General features: G+C 40.7%; 1 protein-coding gene across 1 annotated transcript in view; it reads right to left on the reverse strand.

Annotated features, from left to right (window-relative positions):
• SVEP1 (sushi, von Willebrand factor type A, EGF and pentraxin domain containing 1) overlaps nt 1–24,932 on the reverse strand; it is a 116,980-nt gene that overhangs the window by 32,605 nt on the left and 59,443 nt on the right. Inside the window, exons 20-35 of the mRNA XM_009895879.1 lie at nt 24,474–24,568; nt 23,231–23,327; nt 21,488–21,601; nt 20,519–20,632; nt 19,423–19,624; nt 18,302–18,459; nt 16,867–17,068; nt 16,054–16,229; nt 14,817–14,941; nt 10,253–10,376; nt 9,570–9,740; nt 7,263–7,436; nt 4,173–4,292; nt 3,211–3,387; nt 2,343–2,427; nt 1,855–2,046 (exon numbers count right to left, since the gene is read on the reverse strand). Of these exons, the coding sequence (XP_009894181.1) occupies nt 1,855–2,046; nt 2,343–2,427; nt 3,211–3,387; nt 4,173–4,292; nt 7,263–7,436; nt 9,570–9,740; nt 10,253–10,376; nt 14,817–14,941; nt 16,054–16,229; nt 16,867–17,068; nt 18,302–18,459; nt 19,423–19,624; nt 20,519–20,632; nt 21,488–21,601; nt 23,231–23,327; nt 24,474–24,568 (2,326 nt within the window). The remainder of the gene's footprint in view (nt 1–1,854; nt 2,047–2,342; nt 2,428–3,210; nt 3,388–4,172; nt 4,293–7,262; nt 7,437–9,569; nt 9,741–10,252; nt 10,377–14,816; nt 14,942–16,053; nt 16,230–16,866; nt 17,069–18,301; nt 18,460–19,422; nt 19,625–20,518; nt 20,633–21,487; nt 21,602–23,230; nt 23,328–24,473; nt 24,569–24,932) is intronic.

Below are 24,932 nucleotides of genomic sequence, written 5' to 3' on the forward strand. Positions count from 1 at the left end.
AAAGAGGTGCTTTGCTTCTCACTGACTTCCTGGCCCCAGTGAAACCAAGGGGAGTCTCTCACTGACTTCAAAAAAGCTGGTCTTCAGATTATTTTGAAGAGAGAGTTGGTGGAATTCACGTGGGGCCTCAATGCACTGTGCAGACACACATAACTTCTGCTGTAGCTTTGCCCATCTTTGAGCCACAAAGAAAGTCACATGGTGCTTAAACATTTATTTAAGTTTAAAGATTTACTTGTATGCCATCAACACCATGGCAATCTTTCGACTTGCAATTAGGCCTCAGTCTGAGACCTGATTCACTCGAGGACTTACACACTGTCTTCACTTAGAAAACTGAAGGAAATACTCCAGTTCAGGTTTGTTTACAAAAAGGCATTATGTTCCTTCAGGAGGTAAAGGATTTTGCTTGAGTGAATGCCCACGGACATTCAAAGTTGATGGTATTTTTTGGTTTCCTTAGCTGAGGAAACAGCAATGCATTGGACATAAGGTGTGCCTCAGTAGTTTAAGCAGAGGTATCCGACACCACTCTGAGGTGCCCTGGGTGAACCTCGTGGCCTCCAGCTGCTATGTCAGTTTGCTATGGGTTTAGGAGAGCCCTACACAGGTGTGTCTGACTCCCTACAATTTAGTGTCAAATAGTATTAGAACCCCATGTTTAGTGGACTGAAATGAGCTCAGGGGTTAATGGAAGAGAACAACACTGAACTGTGAAGCCCTTACAGATATGGAACAGGCCCTTGTCAGGGCAGTGGACTCTGCCTACCTGTGGCAGTACGTTTAATACAAAAAAGTACATAAAAGGTGCTTGAAGGAAGAGACTGCATCCACACTTATGTCCAGAAATATTGCGTAAGAGGGACGCTGTTTGGGAGGGCTTCCCCTGGAGTGGTGACCACAGGAAAGAGGACTTCTCTCACCAAGCTATGCTAAGCAGGTAAAGGGAAAGAATCACAATTGATGTGGTATTTGCTGCCTATATGTTTTAGGTCCATGGTCAAAAAACTCATTGACACTGGTAAAAACACTGCCTGGTTTAGTGGGGTACAGATAAACCCACACTCTGGATCTATGACTTAACACTACACTGGACTGCAGGTGAGGTACCCATTTGTATTAATGCAATTAAAACACTCATCAGATGAGCACACCTTACCTACCTGCCTGCATCTGAACAAGGGAATGCTTGTACCAGGAAAACACAGAAAAAATTCAGACCTAAATAGGTCCATATGAGACTGTTTATATCAGAGTAAATCTGCTAGAGGTACAAGCAGGTATCAGGAGAGGCAGAAACTTGTACTAAAAGCCACATCCTTGGACATAGCATTACTGTTTTAATTTTTAATTGCAGCATATTAAAAATGTGTTTCCAATATAACTGCTTACAAATGTAGAACAGAATAAAAGGCTAGAATAAATAACTACTACAAAGAGTTCAAGGAACAAATGAGTAATTTCCAGAAGGCTCTTTCACCAAAGGCATTGCAAAACACTAGAAAAAATAATATTGGGTATGCACTAAAGCTGTAGGGGTATGATAAGACAAAAGAAAACTTTCAAAAATAGTGACAACTATTTTTCTGAATATTCAAAGTATGTCTGAGCTTGATGCTAAAACGAAAGCATTACATATATATATATAGTAAATCCTGAATGACCTTCTTGAACTGCTCCAATTTAGGATGAAATACAGAAATTACCTTCAAGATATAAAGAAGTCTTTTAAAATTCTATTTTAGCATCTTAACTTGTTAAGCAATGATCCCAGCTTCATCTCTTTCAGACATAAGTTAGACCTTCCAGCAAGCATACTGCCTGCATTTGGCTCAGGAACGTTCCTGCATTTACCTGTATCCATTGTCACAGGTGTATGATACAGAGGAAAGGTAGGTTGTGCCAGTGAGTGTGTATTTTCCATTGCTGATATCCTGTGGGCTAGGACAAGTCACCATTTCACAGGAGGGAGGAGGATGATTCCAAATGCCATTAGCAAGACACAGAATTTCCTTTTCACCCACTAAGTTGTATCCGTCATTGCATCTGAGTTAGAAGAAAAGAAGTGCTATCAAACACAATGTAATCAGCCATCCCTTTTCTCTCTTCATCCACACCTGCATACACCAGCTTTCTCTGCAGGGCATGGAGAGGTAGTACTGGAGTAAACATTCCACTCTGCTAGTGAATAGCCACAGCTATAACCAAAAGTCTTTCCATTACTTTAATCCCGTCTTGCTCCTCCCTTTCATTTCAACCACTCTCTCAAGTCAGACACACTCTCATTTGTTGCCAGATTCTCAATCAATTAATCTAGCACTTCAAACACACTGAATTCCTACCTGTACACCACCTTATTGTGGTACGTAAAATTTGAGCCCAGAATGGCACTGTTCTCTGGAATAACTGGATTGCCACAGGATATAGCTTTAAAAAGACAGGATGACAAGAGAGGTTGATACAACACAAATAAAAAAGAACATAAAATCAGAACTCGCTCTGTTTTCTCTAAATGGGTTTGCAGAGGTGTAAACGCCTAGGTAACACTGGAATCTCGATTGAGCTATAACTGACATTTAGGGTTCTTTATCTGACTTCACATTACTGAGAAATTTGACTAACTGGAAATAGGTAGTTGGAACTGTTCTACAAACCACACGATTGGCTGTCAAGAGGACTCTATATCCACCCCTCCCTATGGACAAAGTAATTGGTTTTTTTGACATTGTCTTTGTCACCCCTTCATTTTGCTGTGTTGCTTCGCCTCATTAGTTTGGTTTTCTAAAAAAACAATTTTTGCAATTATACCACGTATATGTAGATGCACCAGCCTGTCCTCTCTGGTTGCTTTTTATCCACTGAAACAAAGTTAATGATCTCTAATACATTAACTTCCCACAAGCTCCTTGAAAACAGGAGGCTGGGTGGAGAAGAAAGACACCTTTAATGCTTGCATTAAAATGAGATGAGTCTATGCCTTAGACACTTCGGTGAATATGCCTAAGAGAGTACCACTATGAATTTGACAACTGTTGGAAAAACTTCATCTGGTGCTTATACCTGTTAAGACAACAGAGAGTCCAAAACTGAGATGCAGGTCTGACAGGACAGGGTTTCATTAGCTGTCATGGTCTCTAAAATCTCTACACTACTACTTTCCCCCTTCCATCTCTCTAACAACACACATTACAAGCTCCCCAGGAACCACACCTTCACAGTACGGTATTGGGTGGCTCCACTCTCCAGACTCCATGCATGTAAGTTTAGTCACTCCTGTCAGCTGAAACCCTTCTTCACAGGAAAACCTTACTTCACTGCCAACACTGTAAGTGTCCCCAAATAAATGGCCATGTTCTGGAATTCCTGGATTACGGCACTTCACCGGCTCTGAAGAAGAAAAGAGAAACTATCAATAACATGACTAAATACCAGGTTTTATAAACAAGTTGCAGGAGAGATTCTTGTGAACTTTTTGAAAGTAGGAAGGCAGAGCACATGGAAAACACTCATAAGCAGATTACAGCATTAACAGCTTTTCTCTGTTCTACATGTAAGCAACACACACTGAAGACTTGTGCAAGTAAGCTAATCCTGATATGGAAGAGCCTTCTGTAACTGAGTTTGTATCCGTTGTCAGAAGCAAACACATCTTGCAGTCATTTTTCCCTCCATGAAGGAAAGCCCAGGCCAGCATGTCCAGCCCTGAACATGAAATCAGCTCAGCTACCTTTTATCCCAAACTGTGCCACTGTCTTGTCATCTTCATACAAAGTTACCTCGCTTAATATTTTCACAGGCAGCTCAAGCCCTACTCAGATGACTGCAATTAAGTATTTCTTCACTGCATAGCTCTGTGCTGTGGGAAGTGGCCCATTGTGGCATGTGGCCTTCCCAGGTCTTCAGCACACTTGCTCCATGTGCAAGAGGATTTTGCGTGTCTGTATGTCTCAGAGCAGAACCCCAATAACAGCTGCCTCCACAGGGAGAGGTGAGTTCTCAAGAAACAAAAGGAGACACTTCATCACAGCCTGATGTGACCTGCAGATGAGAGCACAGCCGCCCTGTACCTCCCTAGATATCACTTACTGGCAAACGTCTTTCACAGTGGGAGGCAGTGCACTGGCATATAAAGAACCTTGGAAAGGCTAGCTTTATGTTTTTCTTTCCCATACCTGCACATTTTTTACCATCTCCTGTGTAAGGAGGGATGCAAGTGCAAACATAGGATCCATTTGTGTTGAGACAAGATGCATGCTCATTGCAGTCTGATCCAACAGCGCATTCATCAACATCTACAAAACAGAAACACGAAAAAGATGTCTCTAGGGTGGTATTTGTAATAAGAATCTGCTTTAAATTTCTGTCTCGCTAACTCTCAAGAAGAATTGCGTTAATTAGTATAATTAAAAATCACTCTTACTTCAATGAGATTTTTGATGGATCAGTCAAAATAATTAATATTTAAATTAATATTTATGCTTTCTATATAATTTACTACACAATATCATGAAATGTGAGAAAATCAGAGACAAAGCCCATTAACCTTCAGTCAATACTCCCACAAAAAGCATCTAGTTTCCCGGTAGTAAAAGAACAGACATTGTAACTCATGTGCTGTTACTACTAGTTTGGACAGACACTATGAGGGAGGATTTTGCGTTAAACATTTGCTTGGAAAATCTGCTATATTTCAAAATTTCCACCTGTAAGACAAGAAAACTTAGCCAAGAGCTGAAACACTCTCAACATAAAATATGATTAGAGCCCCATTTTGTTGAGGAGAATTCCATTAAATTAGGAAAGAGAAATGCCTGCAGTTGCCAGAAAAGTTAAAATGAGTTCAAAATATACTAGTTATTATAATTAATTATTTATATGATAGAAGTGCCTAGAAATGCCAATTGATGCTTTATACTCCATGTGGCTTGGTACTGTACACCAAAAATACACTTGCTCCAGAATACTTCATATAGCTTTCGTGACTGTACATAAGTGTTCTTGGTATGTAAACAATGAGCCATAAATTGCAAAGGGTCAATTTCAAAGTATCAGGGATTATTCTTCATATAAACCAGACTGTTAGAGATAGGATAGAACAATTCTTCATTTCAAAGCCCTCCTACAGGACAGCTGTTGAACTAGGTATACCATGCAGATATACAGCTGGAGTTCTTTTCCCTTTTCCAGGCAAAAACCAGCAACTTGGCTAAAAAAGCAACAAAATATACTGAATTGGTGTGTTCATTCTTCACTGCTGAATGAGTCTGGCCAGCATGAAAAGAACCCAACAATGTTCTGAAAAGAAAAGGGAGTTTCTTTCTGGCATGCAGGATGAAAACTGCACATTAAAATCAAAACAGTTGTCAATTACACAAGCATCAGGGGAATGCAAAGTACTACCACAGAACTGGAATGACTGCTCCTCCCGTAACCTCTTGGAAGGCAAGGAAGAGTGGAAGGACACTATGAATCAGAACCATAACAGAACAAAAGGAATGCCCCAGGGCATAGGTGTACCAGGCTTTGTTAGCACCTGCCTGGAGCATGAATCAGAAAGTTAAAGGGTGGGTTAGGGTGTCAAACCCATTCTGCTTTTCATTTTCCCCTTAGCCTACTCTCCTTTATGAGAGACAAGGCAAGCTGGAAGGTGGGGCACAAGGCTTTTCCTTCTCAACATCACACTTCCTACTGCACAGACGTCATACTATTTGGACAGCTTTGCAACATCTGCTCTGAGCCTGCTTATCTTTAGGCCTTGGTATAAAGTGCAAAGGAGAAAAGCAAAGAGAGGAACAGACTGGATGGCCTGTTTGGAGATTCTGAAGGAGTGCTGGTAGACAGGATGCTATGAAACCAGATGGATCCTACTCCAAAGTGAATTTTGGCAGAACTAAGAGACTGTTGACTTTGCTTTTAATCACCTTGACTGGAGAAAAAAAAAAAAAGTTCTATACATACATAAAATAAAAAAGTCAAATCAAACACAAATCTTGCCAGGTTGTCACCCTGCAACTCCTATGTTAAGTGTGACTAAGACATCAGCAATCCAAGTACAGCCAGCTACTGGATTTCAGCAAGAACCTGCTGGAGACAGTTCTGGTCTGTGTCACCTTTCAGCTGCAGCTGCATCTGGTACATCAGACCCAGCTGACCAGGGTAAGTTACGGTGTGGCAACTAGGTGAACTGTGTCCATAAGTGTACTCCCAGGCCCTTCAATGCTGCAGCTGCTTGCTGGCAGACATGTGACTGACCAATAAACCCCTACAATGTAAGAAGGCTCTGAGAGGATCGGCAAATCACATGAAGTTCAATAAATAATGTGGGTGTGACTGACCCCTGTTGTTACAAAAAAGCTGACTCAACACAAAGGGACAGGTAAGTGGCCTTTGTTTTAGGTTAACAGCTATCAACAGCTAGTGGATCACTCAACAGTGAGTGGATCACTCAACAGTGAGTGGATCAACCGGTGGTGTAAATGTCTCTCCCTGTCTTCATTAAAGGGGTGTGAATGTCTCCCTGAGTTAGCCAGACCAGCACAGGGAAGGAGGGGGGTGGGGCCAGGCCAACATAGAGTATAGAACCCAGACAACTAGCAATGGGCTTCAGCTGGCTTCAACCCACATATTCATTCCCAGATACTGGGGATGCCCAGTGTCATGACGGTGAGCATATTATAGACACTGGTAGTGGGAAACACGTTGATACTGTGATTGAACTGTGTATTGCAATTGCTATATTTTCCAAGATGTAACTTGCATTTATTTGTATTGTGTTATGCAGTATATTTTGTATCACTCTGCTAAATCAGAAATCATGCGCAGCATCAACTATCTTCAAATAAGTAAATTTGATACTAAACATGACAACCTACATGTGTGGAATAGCTAAAAGAACCTGGTCAGAGAGTATGGGACACTGACAGCGTGTTAAAGCATGGGGAAATACACAGGTTAGAAGCAGAGAATGCAAGGACCCCAGGGCTAAGTGAAGATGGAAGGAGAGAGGCTGGGAGTGCAACGCAGGCTTATTAAGTACAGGGTGTGGGGCATACAAAAGGACTGACAGAGAAAGGTGTGAGAATGTAGTTTTGGTTTTACATAAAGCTGAGCATGGTATTTCAGAAATGTGAATATTTTGGAGTGTGATTTCTGAGACTGTGGTCAGCCTTCACAATTTTAGAATGAAATCTCATCCAAACCCAAGGGCACAGGATAAGTGCAGAATTGCCAGCCCCTGCAGCCATGTGTGGGGCACATCTCACCAAGGCAAGACGGTGAAATGCTGTTCCAGCTCCCATTGTCCAGGCATAACATCCTGGAGTCGCCCAACAAATAGTAGCCATTGTTGCAGTGATAGGTAACAGTACTGCCAGCAAAGAAGTCCTCAGCCGAATAAAATCCATTTTCTAAAGGTGGAGGCACTCCACAGCTGATTCCTGCAACACAGATGAAAAGAGGGCACAGACATTAGCAGAGCATACACCGATCAATTTAATAACAATTCCACATGAGAGCCACCACCAGAGACTTTTTCTCTGCAACTGTGGAATCCCATCCGCAAGAGGGCCTGGACTTTTTCTGAGGTAGCTAATTGATTTCAGTTCTGGCAGAGGGTCTTGTTTTGTGGGCACTCGTCAACCAGAGACTGAGCAGGACTCTCCAGCTTCTGCTATTCTGCTAGCTCTGGCAGAGACATCTGTGACTAAGATCTGAGCAGATGCCCTTTAGTCACAGGACACTTCTGATAATCAATGATCCTTGGTGAGTTTTAAGGAAAAAGGAAAACTAAGTTTGCCTCCATGGAGGTTTCTGCTATTTCCCTTCACTGAAAAACAAGCTCAGTGTTACTGTGTTTGAACACTGCAAAACCAGCTAACAGATTACTGCTAAGAGGTTACAGTACTGGTCTGAGACCAGGGAGTGCATGAACGATGGAGAGAATGGAATTGACCTCACATATAACCTTGGGCATCACTTTGACTTTAACTATAGTAAATAAGCCCTGCTGACCCCAGCTGTGCCAGCAGAAGGCATGACTGTACCTGCCTGCCAGAGGCTATTATTTAATCTAGCCAAGCTGCTTCTGTGCATTTTCGTTTCAATCAACATGACATGAACGTATTCCAACAGCTACACGGCTTGTCTTTGTAACTACATGGATTGTAGCAACTCCTTGCTCTCCAGCCACAGGCAAGGATCACACAGTAGCACACAGAGAAGTGGTTAGAGTCTGTGTTAATTGGCTATAGAGGGATAGAACTGAAGAGTCTGTAACAAAGACAGACTGTCAGGGGACCGGGCACCTGCGGTTTTGGGTTCTTTGGTAGATTGAAGAGGAAAAGGACCCTGGTGGGTGAAGGCAGTGATTACAATGAGCCTGATTCAGTCAGTAGAGAAACCTTTTCTGCACCACACCTTCCACTATAAACCTTGTAGTTCTTTATGCAGGAAACACCTATCTTCAACCCACTTTCATTCATAAGGTACTTGTGGAACAGGCTGAGACAGGCCAGTGGGCAAGTCTGGCCCTCATTCACTCAGCATGTTTGTGTCAGGTCAACCCTGGTCTGCCTGAGCTCTGTGCTCAACAGGTAAAACTGCCTGGCCCAATACAGAGAAATCAGATGACAACACTAACAGGATTCTGGTGCCTTGTCAGTGATAACACACCAAGAAAGAGAAAAGCTGCCTCTGCCAGTGAACTTCTGCTCTGCCCAGCAGGACTTGCTTTTGTGTAAGTCTTAACATGCATGCTATTCTTTAGGCAGAAAAGGAGACAGATCCTGGATTTGTGCTATGAACAACTGAATAAAGAGAAAGACAAGAAAACCACATAAAATCTAGATCAAACTATTTTTAAGGTATTTTTAACAAATTTGATAATTTTCCCCTAACTACTGATCAATTTTGGGATTGCGCAATACCTAATTTTGTAGTTAATTTGCTATTCTACTGAAATGAAAAACAGAGCCAGCTCCAACACACACAACTGCAGTCACATGTGCAGTCACAGCAGAGGAGAACCAAAGGAAAGGAGAAGGCAGGATCAGGAAAGCTGGAATCAAAGAGCTCTGGCAACCTCAATGCATACAGCCCAGTTTCTTAGAAGAAATCCTGTAATTCTTGGAGCACTTCTAAGTCCTGACACAAGTATCTGTTGCCTTTAAAGAATTACTTACTTTATAACATACTAACGCCAAGGCTTTTACTTCAAATCAGGTATTCCCAATGACACTTAAAAATCACAGAGATATTCTACCATTTCCTGTGCATCTTCCACACTCTTGGTGCCACTGCGGGGGAAAGTCTGGAGTATTAGATTGCTGATCCAAATAGACTCATTTCTGACATAGGCATTAGAAACCGACTGAAAAAGGTGGCAGAATCCAATTGTGGTGTAGTTCCTGCTCAGTAAAACAGAATTTTAATTTTAAGCTTATATGTATGTGCTGTAACATGGATGGATTCAAGCACATCATAGCTGCAGGGATAAACAAGCCATGAATAGTGATAGGGTTCAAATAAAAGCTGGGGTTTCCTAATCCTGTCAGCCCACTGAGACAACTCACTTTCACAGCGGGGAAAAGGCCGTGTCCACTGTCCCAGGTTAAGGCAGTGTTGAACAGAGTTTCCCACTATCTGGAAGCCTGGGTCACAGGAAAGGCTCACTTTTGACCCTGGCTTTAAATCAGCAGAAGAGGCCCGCAGATGTGGTATGGATCCTTGCAAAGATGGACAGTCTGTGGACAAAATATATGCATACAGTAAGAGATACAGCTATGTGCTGAAACGAATAAATTTGTTATCTAATTGTTTGATCCTGTATAACTTTATCCAGGAGTAAAACTTTGGGAAGTGTTATGTATGCTACATCCTGCTTGGGTTCAAAAGTTTTTGAGAATCATTAACATCTAATATCAGAAAAGGAATCTGTAGGAAAAAAGGTAAGGAGGCAGTAGATATTTTAATACCATCCAATTATTTTTAGAATAAAAGACACGAAAAGCTTCTTTCTGACCTTTCCCCATCTCAATTCAGGAAGCAATAAATCTCCGTCAGAGATTCCAATGAACTTTTGTTACAAAACCCTGGAATTCGAGGAATGAAGGACTGAATGTTCTAACTGTCAGATTATTAAAATAATTTATTCAAGGTTAGTAGGGCAAAGGCTGCAAGCTAGCATATTTGACCTCATAAGAAAGTCTTATAGTATTGTTCAGAAAAAAAGGGTTCTAGGAAATAAAGTTCTAACCAGCACAAAATATACTCTTGTAATCTATCTTCACTCTTCCAACAACTCCTGGCAGGAAATCTGGCCAGGCTAGTACATTTCCTTTCTGGAGTTCTTCTGGACAGGATGTAGCCAGAGATTTTACCTATGGATTTAAAACAGTTGATTAGGTGCTGTCGAAGGACCATGTAGGAAAAGAATGTAAATAAATATTCCTTCCATGTCTACATGCAACACTAGAATAAATAATTGAATAAGTGATGTTCATCCTTTCCAGCACAAGAGGCTTCTGGCTAAACTACTTGTTATTCTGCACTTATAAGCCAGCTAGCTGTGGACAGGCATGTACTTAGGCAATACCTGACAGAATACTTGTCATACAAGCAAAATATAAAACATAGTTCTTGAAACACAATGGCATTCATTAGCATGAAAGAAGCATGCATTTCTGTCACAGAAAAAGCCAGGTATGAGAATGCAACCTGAAGAGAAAACTTGATGTATTTGCAGAAAAATGTCAAATAGGAGCCAAAAGGAATTTAATGTTGAAGATCTGCATTCCTCAAACTCTGCTAGCACTGCATCACATTTAAGGAACAGAAACACCAAAAGGAGTAGTTTAATAAAGCAATTTGCTGTTTACAGGACAAGAGTTTTGTCAATTCAATGCACTAGGCTATTGTGTGGCTTTTCAAAACACTCCTGGCAAGGCCTACCCATACCAATACTAACATTGGCATTGGTATTGGCATTGACTTCAACAAAAGCAGGACAGGGCTGCAACTAACCATGTGCTGAAATAGGAACTATATAGGCAAACTAAGCATAGGAGAAAGAAAGGAACACACTGTTAGATCAACAGCAGATTAGTATCTTGAGAGCAGATCTAGGCAAATATCTCTGATGGAAAAGTTTTCCATTTAAAATATAACTCCTTTAATGGCACCACTTCTTTTGCTTTCTTACTACAAGAAGCTGAAATGCCAATGGGAATCCTTAAGCTGTTTCAGTATTGTATTTTAATGTTAAAAAAATTGTTTCAACAAGGTAAAAGTATTTCTACTTCTTCACTGTGACCCTGAGAATCTGTTAAAAATCGTAACATTATTATATTTCTATCTGGCCACAAAAAGAAGGAATTTGTGGAATACAACTCCAGATGGCACAGCACTTTTAAGCTATTCAAACACCAGTGTAAATTACATGCAATAGTAAGAACATGCAGACAAACCCTTTATGATGGGATGTCACAGAAATATTCCGTAGTGATCCCTGGGAAGGAGCTCAGATGCCCCGACACAACATTTGTAAAAAAGAAGGCCATCTATTTCCATTGGATGCTCATGGAAATTTCTGCTATGTCAAAATGTTTTAGAACTGCAAATGAAAGACCAGGGCTTGGATTCCCTCTGCATTGCCTTTGTTCATTATAACTCCAGGAAAAGAAAGGAAACATAGTCCCAGGAGGTGACTGGGACTACAGTGTATTATTGGCACAGTACTCTCCATTATGTTTCTCCCAATCGGGACAGACGTAATCATATCCAGCCATGGAAATGCTGAAAAAACCATATGTGCCCTGAGGAGGATAAATGCGTAGTAAAGGGATAATGAAGGATTTCCTCTTCTTTGAAGATATCAGAGAAGGAAGTGGTGTATGGAGAAAAAATAGTTATTCAATTAAGAGAACAGGTTAGTAATTAGGCCACTGAGACTACTTCCTACTCTTTGGCTCTTCTGTGCTGGAGGGTCATTCCAGTAATTCTCTGGCAGGCAGAAAGGAGTATTTCCTTCAGCAGTGCGAAAAAATAAATTAAGAAGAGCAAAGATGAGCAGCCCAGTGGGCTGTGTACATCTCAGCACAGCCAGTCTACCCATACAATATATGCAGCATGGCTTCAGGGCATAGCTAGCTAGTTAGAGAGCACAGGTGTGCCCAGTTCATGCCCAACAGTTGGAAACCTGCCTTTCTCAGAAGGTGACTGGCTTCTGTCAAGTCTCCAGTGGATGAAATTAGCTACTAAGAATAATGTGCTATACTGTGTCTTTGTGAGAAAGGAAGGTACAGCATGAATCTCGGGCTGAATTATTCTTAAGTTCCCCCTACCCTGAACTCCAGTGAGGCAGATCACTCTTCTAGAGTCAGCTTAGCTGGAGAAGAAAGCAACCTCCTCTATTTATTCTGAGGCCATTTCAAAGATCTCACTTCAGCAGTATGTGCTGATGGAAACTGCTTAGGCCAAGGGCTGCAAATAAACCGCAAGGAATCTGTAGAGAAAAATTTCCAGTGTGGGAAAGGCAGGTTTGGGAATAAGCCCTTCCAAGCCATATGATGGAGAATGGAGGGCTGGAAAGGACCTCACAGTCCCACATAGACAACTCATATTTCTACTTCAGTCTACTCAGCAACAAAACACCAGACTCTTGGTTTACCTGTACAAAATTAATACTCAAGTGGATGAGCAACTAAAGCACACAAAGAAAAATCTTGAAGAGTGGACTTTGCCCTGCTTTCCTTTATGGCTAAGATCAGGAAGGCAAGATTTACTGAGTAGTTCCACCTGGCCACAACAAAACTGATAGTAACAGATTTATGATAGTGATTTACTATGCCAATCTCTGAAATGAGGTAAAAATTTTGTAGGAAGCTTACTTGGCTCAGCTCCCTGTCTGGTCTCACATCTGTCTTTTCAGATGAGTAATATGGATACCATAAATGAAGAGCAGGATTTTCTTCCTTGTCCTAACTGTATTGCATTTGAAGCAAATGGGACTTTGATCAAGCCTGTCATTAAAGACTGGCAACTACTGAGAAAGACTCAGAAAATTGCACTTAACCTCTTCATCACTGTGTCCTGTAAAATCACAGGTATACTTACCAGCTTCAAAACTGCTAGTGAACAAAAACCTGAAGATTTGACTTGGCAATGAAACAATTGGTGACCCCAAAAGCCAAGAACAGTAACAGATTGCTGGGCAGTTCTGAACCTAGCAGAAAACCAAAGTACCAAAGAAAAGGAGAAAGAAGCAGAGGAGGAATTTGGATGCTGGAAGCAAAAATTCTGCTTTACTTCTATTTCCTGTTCATATCATTATTTCTTATTTGGATCAGGGATAACACACAGTGACAAACCACTAAATAGCAGTAAAACCTTAAAAAACCACCAGGAGAAGAGCAAAACCTTTTAATACAAAGACTCCTTCCCCAGGAAATGCCTCTAACTTTGACCATTAGTCCTTGCTGTTCAAGTGTTACCAACAGTTTTATCATTTCTGACCTTCACAATTAAAATACTAATGTCCAGGAAGTGGTGATGGAGCACACTGTCATCAGGTTTGCAGGTAATATCAAACTGGGAGGCCCAGTCAGTATGCTCAAAGACAGAGCTACATCCCCAGGGACCTCGACAGGCTGGAGGAATGGGCCAACACAGACCTCATGAAATTCAACAATAACAAATGGGAAGGGAAAAACTCTGAATGATACAGGCTGGGGAAAGCCTGCAGAGGGAGTAGCTCTGTGGAAAAGGGCCTAGGGACTCTGGCAGGTGCTGAGCTGAGTATCAGCCAGCTGTGCGTCCTGGCAATAATGAAGACCAACAGCACCCTTGGCTGTGTGAATGGGGTCAAAACCAGAAAATCAAGGAAGGGATTATCCCCTCTTCTCAGTGCTTGTTAGACCACATCTGGAGTATTGCATTCCATTTTGGGCTCCTCAGTACAAGACAGACATTGACAAGCTGGAGCCAGTTCAGGGGAGGGCATCAAAAAGGTGACGGGCTGTAATATTTGCCCTGTGAAAAAAGGCTGTGGGACTAAGACTGGTTCATCCTGAAGCAGAGACAGCTTTGGGGACACCTAACAGCAGCCCCTGGTAGCTATGGGGAGGCAATGAAGTATACAGAGTCAGGATCTTCACAGCAGTGTATGGTGGCAGACAGAAACAGTAGTCATAAACTGAAGTGGCAGGTCCCAACTAGATATAAAGCAAAAGACTTCACTCAGAGTGAAAACAGCACTGAAGCTTGTCCCCCGGAGAAGCTGAGGGATCACTGTCCTTGGAGACTTTTTTGATCTACACTAATTTTTTAACTGTGTGAAAGTTTAGTGCCAAACTTTTATTTTTGGTACCTGAATAAAAGTAGCCTAATATTCAGTAACGCTGCCCATTCAGACTTTTCCTGGGACTATAGAGCTCAATTTCTTCACAGTGTCTAATGAATCGACATAAATTCTGATGTCTTCCCTCTGAAGTTTTACTGGTGCCTTCACACAGCAGGATGGGGGAACTTTAACCTGTAAAACAAGCCTTGAGCTTGTTTCATTGGGTTTTCTCCCTCTTCGAAATACAGAAGAGCCCAGTAAAAACAGCAAGTGACTTCAGTGTTGATTTTACCACACCTAGTTTTGCTTAAAGCTACTCTACTTACTATGCTAAGCTTATTACCCTAAGCCAGAGCTTCATGTGGTCCCCAGTGACTTCTGTGAGAAAAGAGGTCTATCCAATGTGCTAACTGGGAACGCCTTTTCAAATGTTCATCCTACGCTCAGAGCTTTGTGCTCAAACACTGCAGTAATGACTTACCTGCTGTGGAGACAGGACACGGTCCCAAATGTTGAGCTGGCTGATGGAGCCCACAAATGATTCTGCTGGGTTGAATCCTTCTCCTTTCTGATCTTGCTCTTGACCCAGTACAAGTGCACCACCACCTAAACTCAGAGACAATTAGAACAGCTAAATGCTAAACTCATGCTGATGAGAGCAGAAACTTTACATGGCTGCTTCAGGAATGGTTCTGGCTCTAAAAGACCACTTCTAGCTTAGCATTTGAAGCATATTACAGAGCAATGCAAAATGCAGTTTTGAGCAGGTGGAGCGTATTTCACAGCTCTAGCTTGCACTTCCTGCTTCAAACAAAAGCTTAGAAAGTCAGAACAAATTTGATTCCGAACCCTCAGAAGCACACTGGTGCTTAGGCACTCATTGATCTGACATGTCATACAAATTAAATTTCCTCTCCCTGACCATATGGTGTGGACGTGCATTTTGTATGTCACAGCGTGTATGGACAAGGGCAAAAAGTAATGGAAACCACACTTCCTGAGGTTTTGTCCCTGGACATAACTCCAATGTAAATGGGAAAGACAGGGGCAAGCATAAGGTACACAGACAAAAATGCTTCACTTTTTTTTTTTTAAATATGGATAAGTTTTTGAAACTCTATGTAAATTTGGACAGTGGTAGTATAAAAACACTATCAAAATGAAATCTCTTTGCAGCAATCTAACATCAGGCCTTTCAAAGCTCTTCAACGCTGATGGCATTCCTTTTCATGCCTTCTGGTATTACTGGAAAGACTGCTGATCACAAGAACCAATGAAATAGCAAAAATCCACCTTGTTAGGAAAAAATGCAAACATAACTTTAAAAAGGTGTCTGAAAGTAACAGGAGAAGGCTAATTCCATCAACTCTGAGCACACGTTGTAAGGGAAATGCCATTTGAACTTAAGTTTGTTGTGTGAGAAACCTATTTCCATGAAGCCATTCCAAAATCAGCTCAGCACAGGCTCCTTTGTGGACTAAACTCTGTCACCCCCAAAACAAGTTACCTACTAGTTTACCCCAGAAATGTGCACTTTGTCTTCAGCAAGGCTGAGTGAGGGAACTGTCCTCATGAACAAGAATAGCAAACATGAGCCCTGCATAAATGTGAAAACATACTAAAACCACCAAAATAAACATTTTCTTGCAGGCATAGCAAATTCTGCAATAAAAACAGAACGAAGGCAACAGATCTGGTGTAATATAAATAAAGCATACCAGGGATTTTTGAGCCAACAGAGAGCCCGCTGCCTCCGTCAGACAGCTTTCCATCGATGTACACTTTCCATGCCCCATCTGTGCATGTCCATGTGACTGCAATATGATGCCAATTACCATCGTTCACTGAAGGACAGTCTGTAATCCTCTCTTTCCCATTTACATAAAGAACCCAGCTGTGCAGAAAGAAGATGAAGGCACACTCAGTTGCGTGCAGAAGCTTTAAAAGCATGGCCTGTCCCACATTACTTAAAGAAATGTTATTTGCCAAACGAGGTACCTGTGTCTACATCATACAAGAAATCTCTCTTGAAAGATCATCATACAAGACATAACCCTCTTGGAGAACTTGGAAGTTACAGGTATCATATGCAAAGCATGGTGAAATAAGTAATGTGCTTTTGTACCAAAACATGAAGGCTCAAGTCATGGCTGCATAGTGGGTTCTTAAACTTACCGCTTGGGTCCATCCCTGCTTCTGGAGTCACATTACAAGTACTCTGAGTGCTGAGCTGCATTTTATCCAATCATTGTCTCAATGTGTCATTTAAATATGATGTAAATGTAGTCCAGACAAAAATATCCTGCTTTCTAAACTTCACTGCTTTCTTGCCATTACTCTTCTACTTGACAGAAAGTGAAGGAAACAAAGCAAGGAGAAAAACAAAACGAAGAGGCAATTCCAGCTACAGAGTCTGGATGCAGATTTCTCTACCCCAAAGTAGACAAAACTGATACTCGGACTTCTGGTCTATGCTTTCTTTATCAATTCAAGACATCTGAAAGCTACAGAAAAGCAGAACTATGATTTACCCATTGTAATCAGTCAGAAGAAATGCATTATCACTTCCATTCTCCACTGCATAAGAAATGGGAGTTCCATAGTTTGTGGTGTCAGTGGATTTCATCCAGAACGTACAGGTGATGTCACCAAGAGACGGGAAGACACCATCAAGCATGACATATCCATAGATACCAGAGACTTCAAAATCAAGATTGAAACTGGAGGACTGTTCTGCAACAAAGACAGAGTTTTCAGAGCTACATTCTGGAAAACACAGAAAGACAATCAAATGGAATCTAAGCAAATGTAATAAAATGGAACGCAACCCATCTACAAAAATTATTAAGTTGATCAGAGGTAGAAAGAATGTATAGCAGTCTAACATCAGCCAGCATACAAAACTTTCCAAGGCTAGAAAACACACAGGGTTTGAAGAAAAATTACTGGAAAAGAAGCAGATTATCTAATCATCTTGACTCTTGCAAATAAAATGGAACCAGCTGATGGATATGTCATTTCATTGACAGAGGACTTAAAGCAAGGTTCATGTTAGTCCTCTATCAATGACATGACATATTCATCTGCCATCCAACAACCCAAAGAGGTGTGATCAGCTGGTTCCATATTATTCACAAGAGTGAAGATTGAAAAAAAATAGATTTTTTTTCTGTTCTGGACTTACTGAAACACACTTCACAGGTATGGAACAGCACTTCTGTGCTGCTCTTCAATGCAGAGTGTCATGCTTTACAAGGATACTACATGTATTCACTTGGTTGTTGAGTTCTCCTGAAAGTTTGTTGTTATTAAACTCCAACATAGGATGGCAGATTTAAATGACCTGTATGTCCTCTACTGTCTCCGTAAAATCAGCATGGGTTCTTCAGCTTCTGTTTAAAGACTGAACAGCTACCAGTGTAACACTTCATAATTTTCATGAAGTGGCTAAAAGACAAATGGATTTGAGCCTTGTGGTTGTGTGGCCCAACTCCAGCGTCTTCCAAAGGTTGCACAAGCTGTGACGCATTTTGCCTGAACGTGTAGAACTTGATGCCCTTTTGTCCATAGGGAATTGATGCCTTTAGGACTTGTAAAGCTGAGGCTACCACATACTAATCTCTAACTGTGATGCAAAGCCCTGAATGAAATACAAGAACAGAAAGAGATAATTAACTTGGATACACAGAGCAAATACAAATTGAACTTGATAGACTAACTAGGTATTAAAAAGATAGAACTGTGCCTTAGAAAAGAGAAATTAGTATATATATGAATAGTACACATGCTGTTCTTGTCTGCAATGACACTTATTAACACTGTAGTCACACAGGCTCCACTCAGCCTCTCACAGTCCCACCACCCTAGCTGCTTTCTGGGGAAGCTGTATGAAGTCAGCCCACCCAGTGCAAATCTTGCCCAGAGACTTAGTCAAGCCACCTTTTTCTGACACTTGGTCCTGTGTACCTGTTTCACACCTGCTGCCTGTAAAGCCAGGGGGACATTTACAAACGTACGAGTTCAAGGCATCCACACAGGTAGCTTGGTTTAAGCAGGGACTGGAGTCACAGTCATTGATGTTCACTTCACAGTTTAGTCCTGTGTACCCTGTCACACACAGACACCTATGGAGGAAAAGAGAGGCACACTTCAAAGGTGGCTGCTATCATGACAAAGAATCCTGTCCGTGAGGCTAGGTCCACCAATGGGAATGGCATATACTTGAAAAAAAAAATCAACAGAAGAGATACCATAGAATTAATGGAGTTTTAGTTTGGTTGTTCCTTTAAGTACGCTTGAATTCTATTAGCTGCATAATACTTCTTGATAGCGACAATACAACATTTAAACACAGTGTCTGTATTTCTTCACATGAAATTGGGAAAGGCAGCGTGCCTTCTAGACTCCACAGAATTACAGATGAGAGGTACTCGATTTTTCAGGCAGATATGCTTACACAGAGGAACAAACAAAGAAGTAGAAAGGCAGCAAAACCTCTGGTACTTGGAATACCAAGGTATTTGAAAGGGACAAAAACTTAACCCAGACAGCGACAGTTGGTCCATCTTTCTACAGTGATCTAGGATATGACACTGTTATTGGTATTTGTAACTTCTGATCTGAGTTCAGATACCCTAAAGGATAAAAATAAATATTTGGAAGATTCCATCACTGTTTGTATTTTAATCTCTATATCTCAATATGTACAGCTATCCCTGTCTTCCAGGCTATAAAAATGTAATATTATCACGTATGTAACTGGTTATCACCTATTCTTCTAGTGGAAAGCAAGACAAGCCCTTGAAGCTTGGGAAAGCGGATTTCTTTTGGAAGATCAGTATTAAAACCACGCAGTCCTACCATGCTTACACTTAAAACACAGTATATTTTCTTTGCTGTCTACCTTGGAATTTTTTAAGAGTGAGCATACTAGGATTTATTTTCTTGCCTTTTAAAATCTTCTTTAGTGTTCATAAGGGGACCATTTATATTGGATTGGACTGTCAAATGCCTTGCTGAAATTTAAGAAGGCCGAAGCACCATATCTGACTTTCTACATTGTATTACATCAATCATCTGTTTTTCACCTGAAGCTGTTGATACCATCTCTGCATGTAGCTCCATTCCTACAGGGTCTGCTGAGACACTCATCGACGTTTCTTTCACATAAGACACCAGTAAAACCTGGGAGGCACTTGCACGAGAAACTGCCAACTCGATCTTCACAAATAGCCCTATTAAGACACGGGTTTGAAAGGCATTCATTGACCTCCGTTTCACAGTGAGCACCTGAGAAGAAAAGAATAAAGTCACAGCTCCACTTTGAATTAACCTAAGAAAGATTACTAACCCATCTCTGTTTTTTATGGACTGTTGCCGATCTTCCAGGAAATGGCAAACACCAGGGTAGGCATGCAGGTTTTGGATTTACTCCACTGACTGAGGTTAAGTGGTCATAGAACTACAGGAACCATCTTTGCAGTTGTAGCAATTAACACCCAGAAACTGTAAGGAATTTAAATGGATATTGCCATTAAGTGAGTAATGTGGGCTGAATCGGGAAATCACCTGAGAAACTATTCTGAGCAACTAATGAAAAGCTGCTACAAAACACATTTAGTTGGAACCTCATCTCTAAGGAGAAACATGAAAGCCAGAAACACATGATTCTGGGATTTCTGCCGTGAAAGAGGCTCTATATTACAAGCACCGAAGAATGAAGAAACTGCATGTGATTTTACAGTGGAGCTCTTTGGCAACATGATAATCAACAGATATGCCTAGGTCTTACAGAAATCTGTGAAAGCAGTAGAAAGCTGAATATGCGGGTGAGGAGTAGTTTTAATATAGACCATCTTGTCTAGTGTCACAATATTTCTCTTTTTTAAATAAAATTAAAAGTAACAATTCACACTGATGTGAACATTGTTATTCTTTCCTCAACATCACACAGTAATGGCAAAAGTAGGAACAGAAGACTGATCACTTACTAAATCCTTCTGAACCCACACCTACACTACAGGGACTTTGAGAGATTATATGGACCTAGCGAATCTAGTACATCCATGTCGACATATAATGTATGGAATACACAGCGATGAGTTTGAAATATATTGGACAGGGTAAGAAGACAATGTTTTGGTCAGAAATAGTGAAGACTGACTTAAACAGAAAAAGGTGTACCTGTGAACCCTTTTGCACAAGTGCAGTGGTAACCATTCTTGCCATCAACACAGTGGGCTCCATTAAAACATGGACTGGAGCTACATTCATTTATGTCTTCCTCACACAAGAGACCTGCAAACAGCAAAGGTTACAAGGCATGATCAAGACATAGGTCTGCATGGTGCAGTGACTGAATGTGGAATACAGAACAACATCATACTGCTTGCATAACAAAAACCTACTGAGATCAGGTGATATAATTCCACTTTGACTGCACTACTGCAAACAGCTACAGATATCATCTGCATTATCTAGATGCTGGGATGTGCAAGATGTGAAGTCCATGGTTTGTCTCTATAAAGTTTAAAAAATATCCAGCAGGTGTTGCTGTTGACACATGTATAACCATAAACATGAAAAATGAGGGACACCATTTCTGGAGGAAAATACCAGGCCCTTTGTTTTCAGTCACACAATATTACCTCCTTAATAGTTTATTTCAATATTTAGAAATTAGGTGCTGTTTTGGCAAAGTTCTCAAGTGTGTCAGTTTCCACACAGATTTCAATACCTTTAACATTAAAAAGACTGAGAAAAAAGATAAGAAAAAGCCCACTCACTTACTTATAGGGCTGGAGTAATGCAACTGTGTAAATGCTTTGTCTAGTCAGGCCATATTCAGTCTCACAAACATTTTCCCTGTGAGTATTTAGTAATTCCCTAAACTTAATTCCTTTTTTTTTCAGACTAGAAAAGTCACAAACCAGAAGCATACATGCGCACACATGCACACAGACTGTCCTTGAATGCTCATCCTTTTCAAAACCTATTCATGTACAATAGAACCTTACTCTAACCTGTAGATCAGGTTGCTTTCCTGCTACAATTCCACAGATGTGGAATTATACAGCCCTTGTGTTTTGTGTTATCTATTTGGCACAGAAAAAACGTCTGTCTGAAGAAAAGCTATGAAGTGAAACAAATTACCTGAATAGCCTGGTTGACAATGGCAAACAAAGGTCCCAATGCCATCTTTACACATCCCTTTGTTGTGACAAGGAGACGACTTACACTCATCAACTTCTGTTTCACATTTCAAGCCTAGAATGCAAAATAAAGGACTGAGAACAGGGACAAAAATTTGAAATTGTTCAGAAACACAGACCTGATACAAAATGCTATTAGAAAGGTATGATGCACATCGGGTAACAGAATGATCAGTTCCAGATAGTGGCAATTAATACCTATGACAAGTAACGGAGATCACTTTTTGATAATAGCTGAACAGTAGTCATCTGTTGGTGACTTACCCTCTCCCCCCTCCCCTGACCTGGGCCACATAAGAATACAATGGACCAGAAAGTTATGTCGAACTATTAACACCTGGGACACATGATGGTCCAACATAAAAGAACAAAAAAGTGAAGGGTGATAGACCAGAATGTTATGGCAACCCCTTTGCACACCTGGCTCTGTGACTCCTATCAGTAATGGTAACCAATCACTCCTGACAATATATGGATCAGGGCCCAAAGAGGGGGTGATAGCAGAACTTCAAGATATAACAAGTTCTGGGCTTGCACAACTGGTGGAAAGTACCAGAATATCCCATTGTCTGAGCTGGACCGGAGTGGAGATGTACCAGAATATCCCATTGTCTAAGTTGACGAAAGTCAATTATCTCGGATCTATAAGTAGAGACCCTAGTGAGACCCTCTGAACTCTTCTGGATCTCAGTGGGCTGTGACCAGCATCTCCCCTGAGTTAAGATGCCACTCAGACAGATACCTCGAGAATTAAAACGCCAGGCCAAGTCAGCCCTCTCGATTCTCAGTTATTGCCCACTGAGAAATGCCGATGCATTGTGAGTATTTACTCCACACTCGACATGAGGGAAATTTAAACTACAGGCTAGACCTTCTTTCATCCACCTCTTTACCCATGTATCTCTAATACACACATTGGCTTTCACGAGTGTGGGTGTTCTTATACTTTACTGGATCCAAATACTTTTTTTTTACACCCATTGGCTCACTGGAGTTGCCCACTGCGAAGGAATCTTTGGTCCTAGCAATTAAAGACTCATGTACATGTGTGTGTGCAACCCCTCGAGTGGTGTGTGTGTGTATGTTTGTGCTCATATGCATATGTATTGGTTTGGGATACCTCATAGTACGTTAGTGTGACTCTTGTAATTTTCAAACCTTTAATTAAGTCTCTGCTCAATTAGTTTGTTAAATCATCTTGTAAATCCTTAAATCAGTTAATGATTAAGTGCTGCTAAAATTCAACCTCTTGATCTGCCTCAAATCATTAACAAATTTTGAATTGCTGCTAAATCATAACTGTGTCAAATATTTCCATCCACGACAAGGAAGTGGGAAACTAACAGTGAAGAGGAACACCGGCAGATCTGGTGGAATTAGCTGCTTACAGTGCAAATTTCCAGCTTTTGCTAATCATAAATATTGCCAAGCGACAGGATTTTCAAATCCACTAACTCCACTAAAAGAAACCCTATTCAATATCCTTTTCTGCCAAACACAATATAATTCAGTTAGAACACGAGGAACTACTTTTTTTTTAATACTAAAGTTATAGTAAATCTGTGATGGATATTCCAAATAGTTAGGCTACACTCTTGCACTGAAATGTTTTGCTTCTTTATGCTTGCTCATGTTAAGGGCATGGAGACACGTTAGCTCCTCCACCTGCTTCTCAGTTTTTTACCTGTATACCCAAGTGGGCATATGCAAATATATCCACTTCCTAATTGTTTGCATGTCCCATTGTTGCGGCAGGGTTCCAGGAAACACTCATGAAAGACCTGCCAGAGGCAAGAATAATACAATTACAGTGAAGGTGGAAATACAGGTGGAACAAAATATAGTAATTTTAAACTGCACACCCTATAGTCATTTGGGAAAACTGAGAAAAAAAAGTCACTGGTATTAACTTCTAGCTCTTCCTCTGTGTCTCCTCAGCACACCAACCATTCTTTTTTCTAGAGAAAAATATCAGGAATCTAAATTATTACTTTTAAATGACCTTCTACTTAGCAAAATGTGATCATCGCAGTTATTCCCTTGGAACTTTCTCAGCTATGATTTGCAGGTGACATTTTATATTATGATATCTTTTATACTTCCTGTTACTGGTCATGCGGTGAACTGGTGAGGAACTTCACTGTGTGGTGTTGTATTTTCTAACGTAGCAAACCTGAATTCAGCAAAGCCCTTGAGTAAATAGTCAACTAAAACCACAAGAGATCAGTTTGTCACCTGTCCCTATGTTATATAGTTGATCAGGTCAAATTTACCATCAGTCGACTTTGCTCCTGTTTACACAATATCCTAACTTTAGATTCAAACAAAGCAGTCTTGTCAGGGTTACAGACTTGGGGGGAGATGGAGGGGGTAAGGGGGCATCTCTGGCAGACATTGTCACTGGTGCAGTTTCTACTACATGAGCACTTGCCTGTATTTCAAAGGGGGTACTCAGAACAGAAGGGAGCTCTGCTTGCCTCCTCTCAAGTGTATCTATGTTGCAATAAGTAAAACAAAGATTTTACAACTGGGACTTTGATGCCTGGTAGCATTTTCTGGAATTTGGCATATGGAAGACATCAGATGGCTGAGTGTGGCCGATGTACTTTTAAAAGATTGGCTGAACCTCCACCATGGAGTTTACATTTCTTTTATAAGTGTGATAAATATTTCATGCATCAGGCGAAGGCTTCAAGTCCAGAATTTAAAATTGCCAATAGCCGATGCAGCTTCCTTTGTTCAGCGGAAGTGCTTCTATGATTACAAAAAGAGTTTTGAGCGTTCCCCTCATGACCATCGCTCTCTTCTCTTCAGGAAATATAGTCAGCATAACAATTACATTTGAAAATGGCCTTAGTCCTTTACTGCTGCATAAGGCACCCTTTCTTTCATTTGAGATAACATTGGAAAATATGTCTTGTTCTTGCCTGACTGCTGACTTTGTACTGCTTGCTGATATTTTCTGGAGTGGCCGGTACCATCATCACACTTTCCTCAGCTGCTGAAAAAGTAGACCCAAAACCTAAAGAAGAAAGATATGAAAGTGCTGTTAATAATACTGTATGGCAAGGTCCCTCCCTATTCCATGAGGGTGTAATAATTGCATGTTAGTAATGCATCTAAAGATATGATGAAAAAGTGAATTTGTGAGAATAAAAAACAAACTTTACAGTAATCACATAGCATTTTATGTATATTTTACACATATATGTATTTGTAAGCACATATATTTCTAAAACAAATATATATGTGTGTGTACATATAAAATATATTTTACGTGTATTTATATATATGCACATACGTATTTGTATATACATTTGTATATTACATATCTTTCTCTACAGTGTATATATATATAGTATACATATACAACATGTGTGTGTGTG

This window comes from Charadrius vociferus, unplaced genomic scaffold, assembly GCF_000708025.1.
Source record: "Charadrius vociferus isolate BGI_N301 unplaced genomic scaffold, ASM70802v2 scaffold231, whole genome shotgun sequence".
Taxonomy (NCBI): domain Eukaryota; kingdom Metazoa; phylum Chordata; class Aves; order Charadriiformes; family Charadriidae; genus Charadrius; species Charadrius vociferus.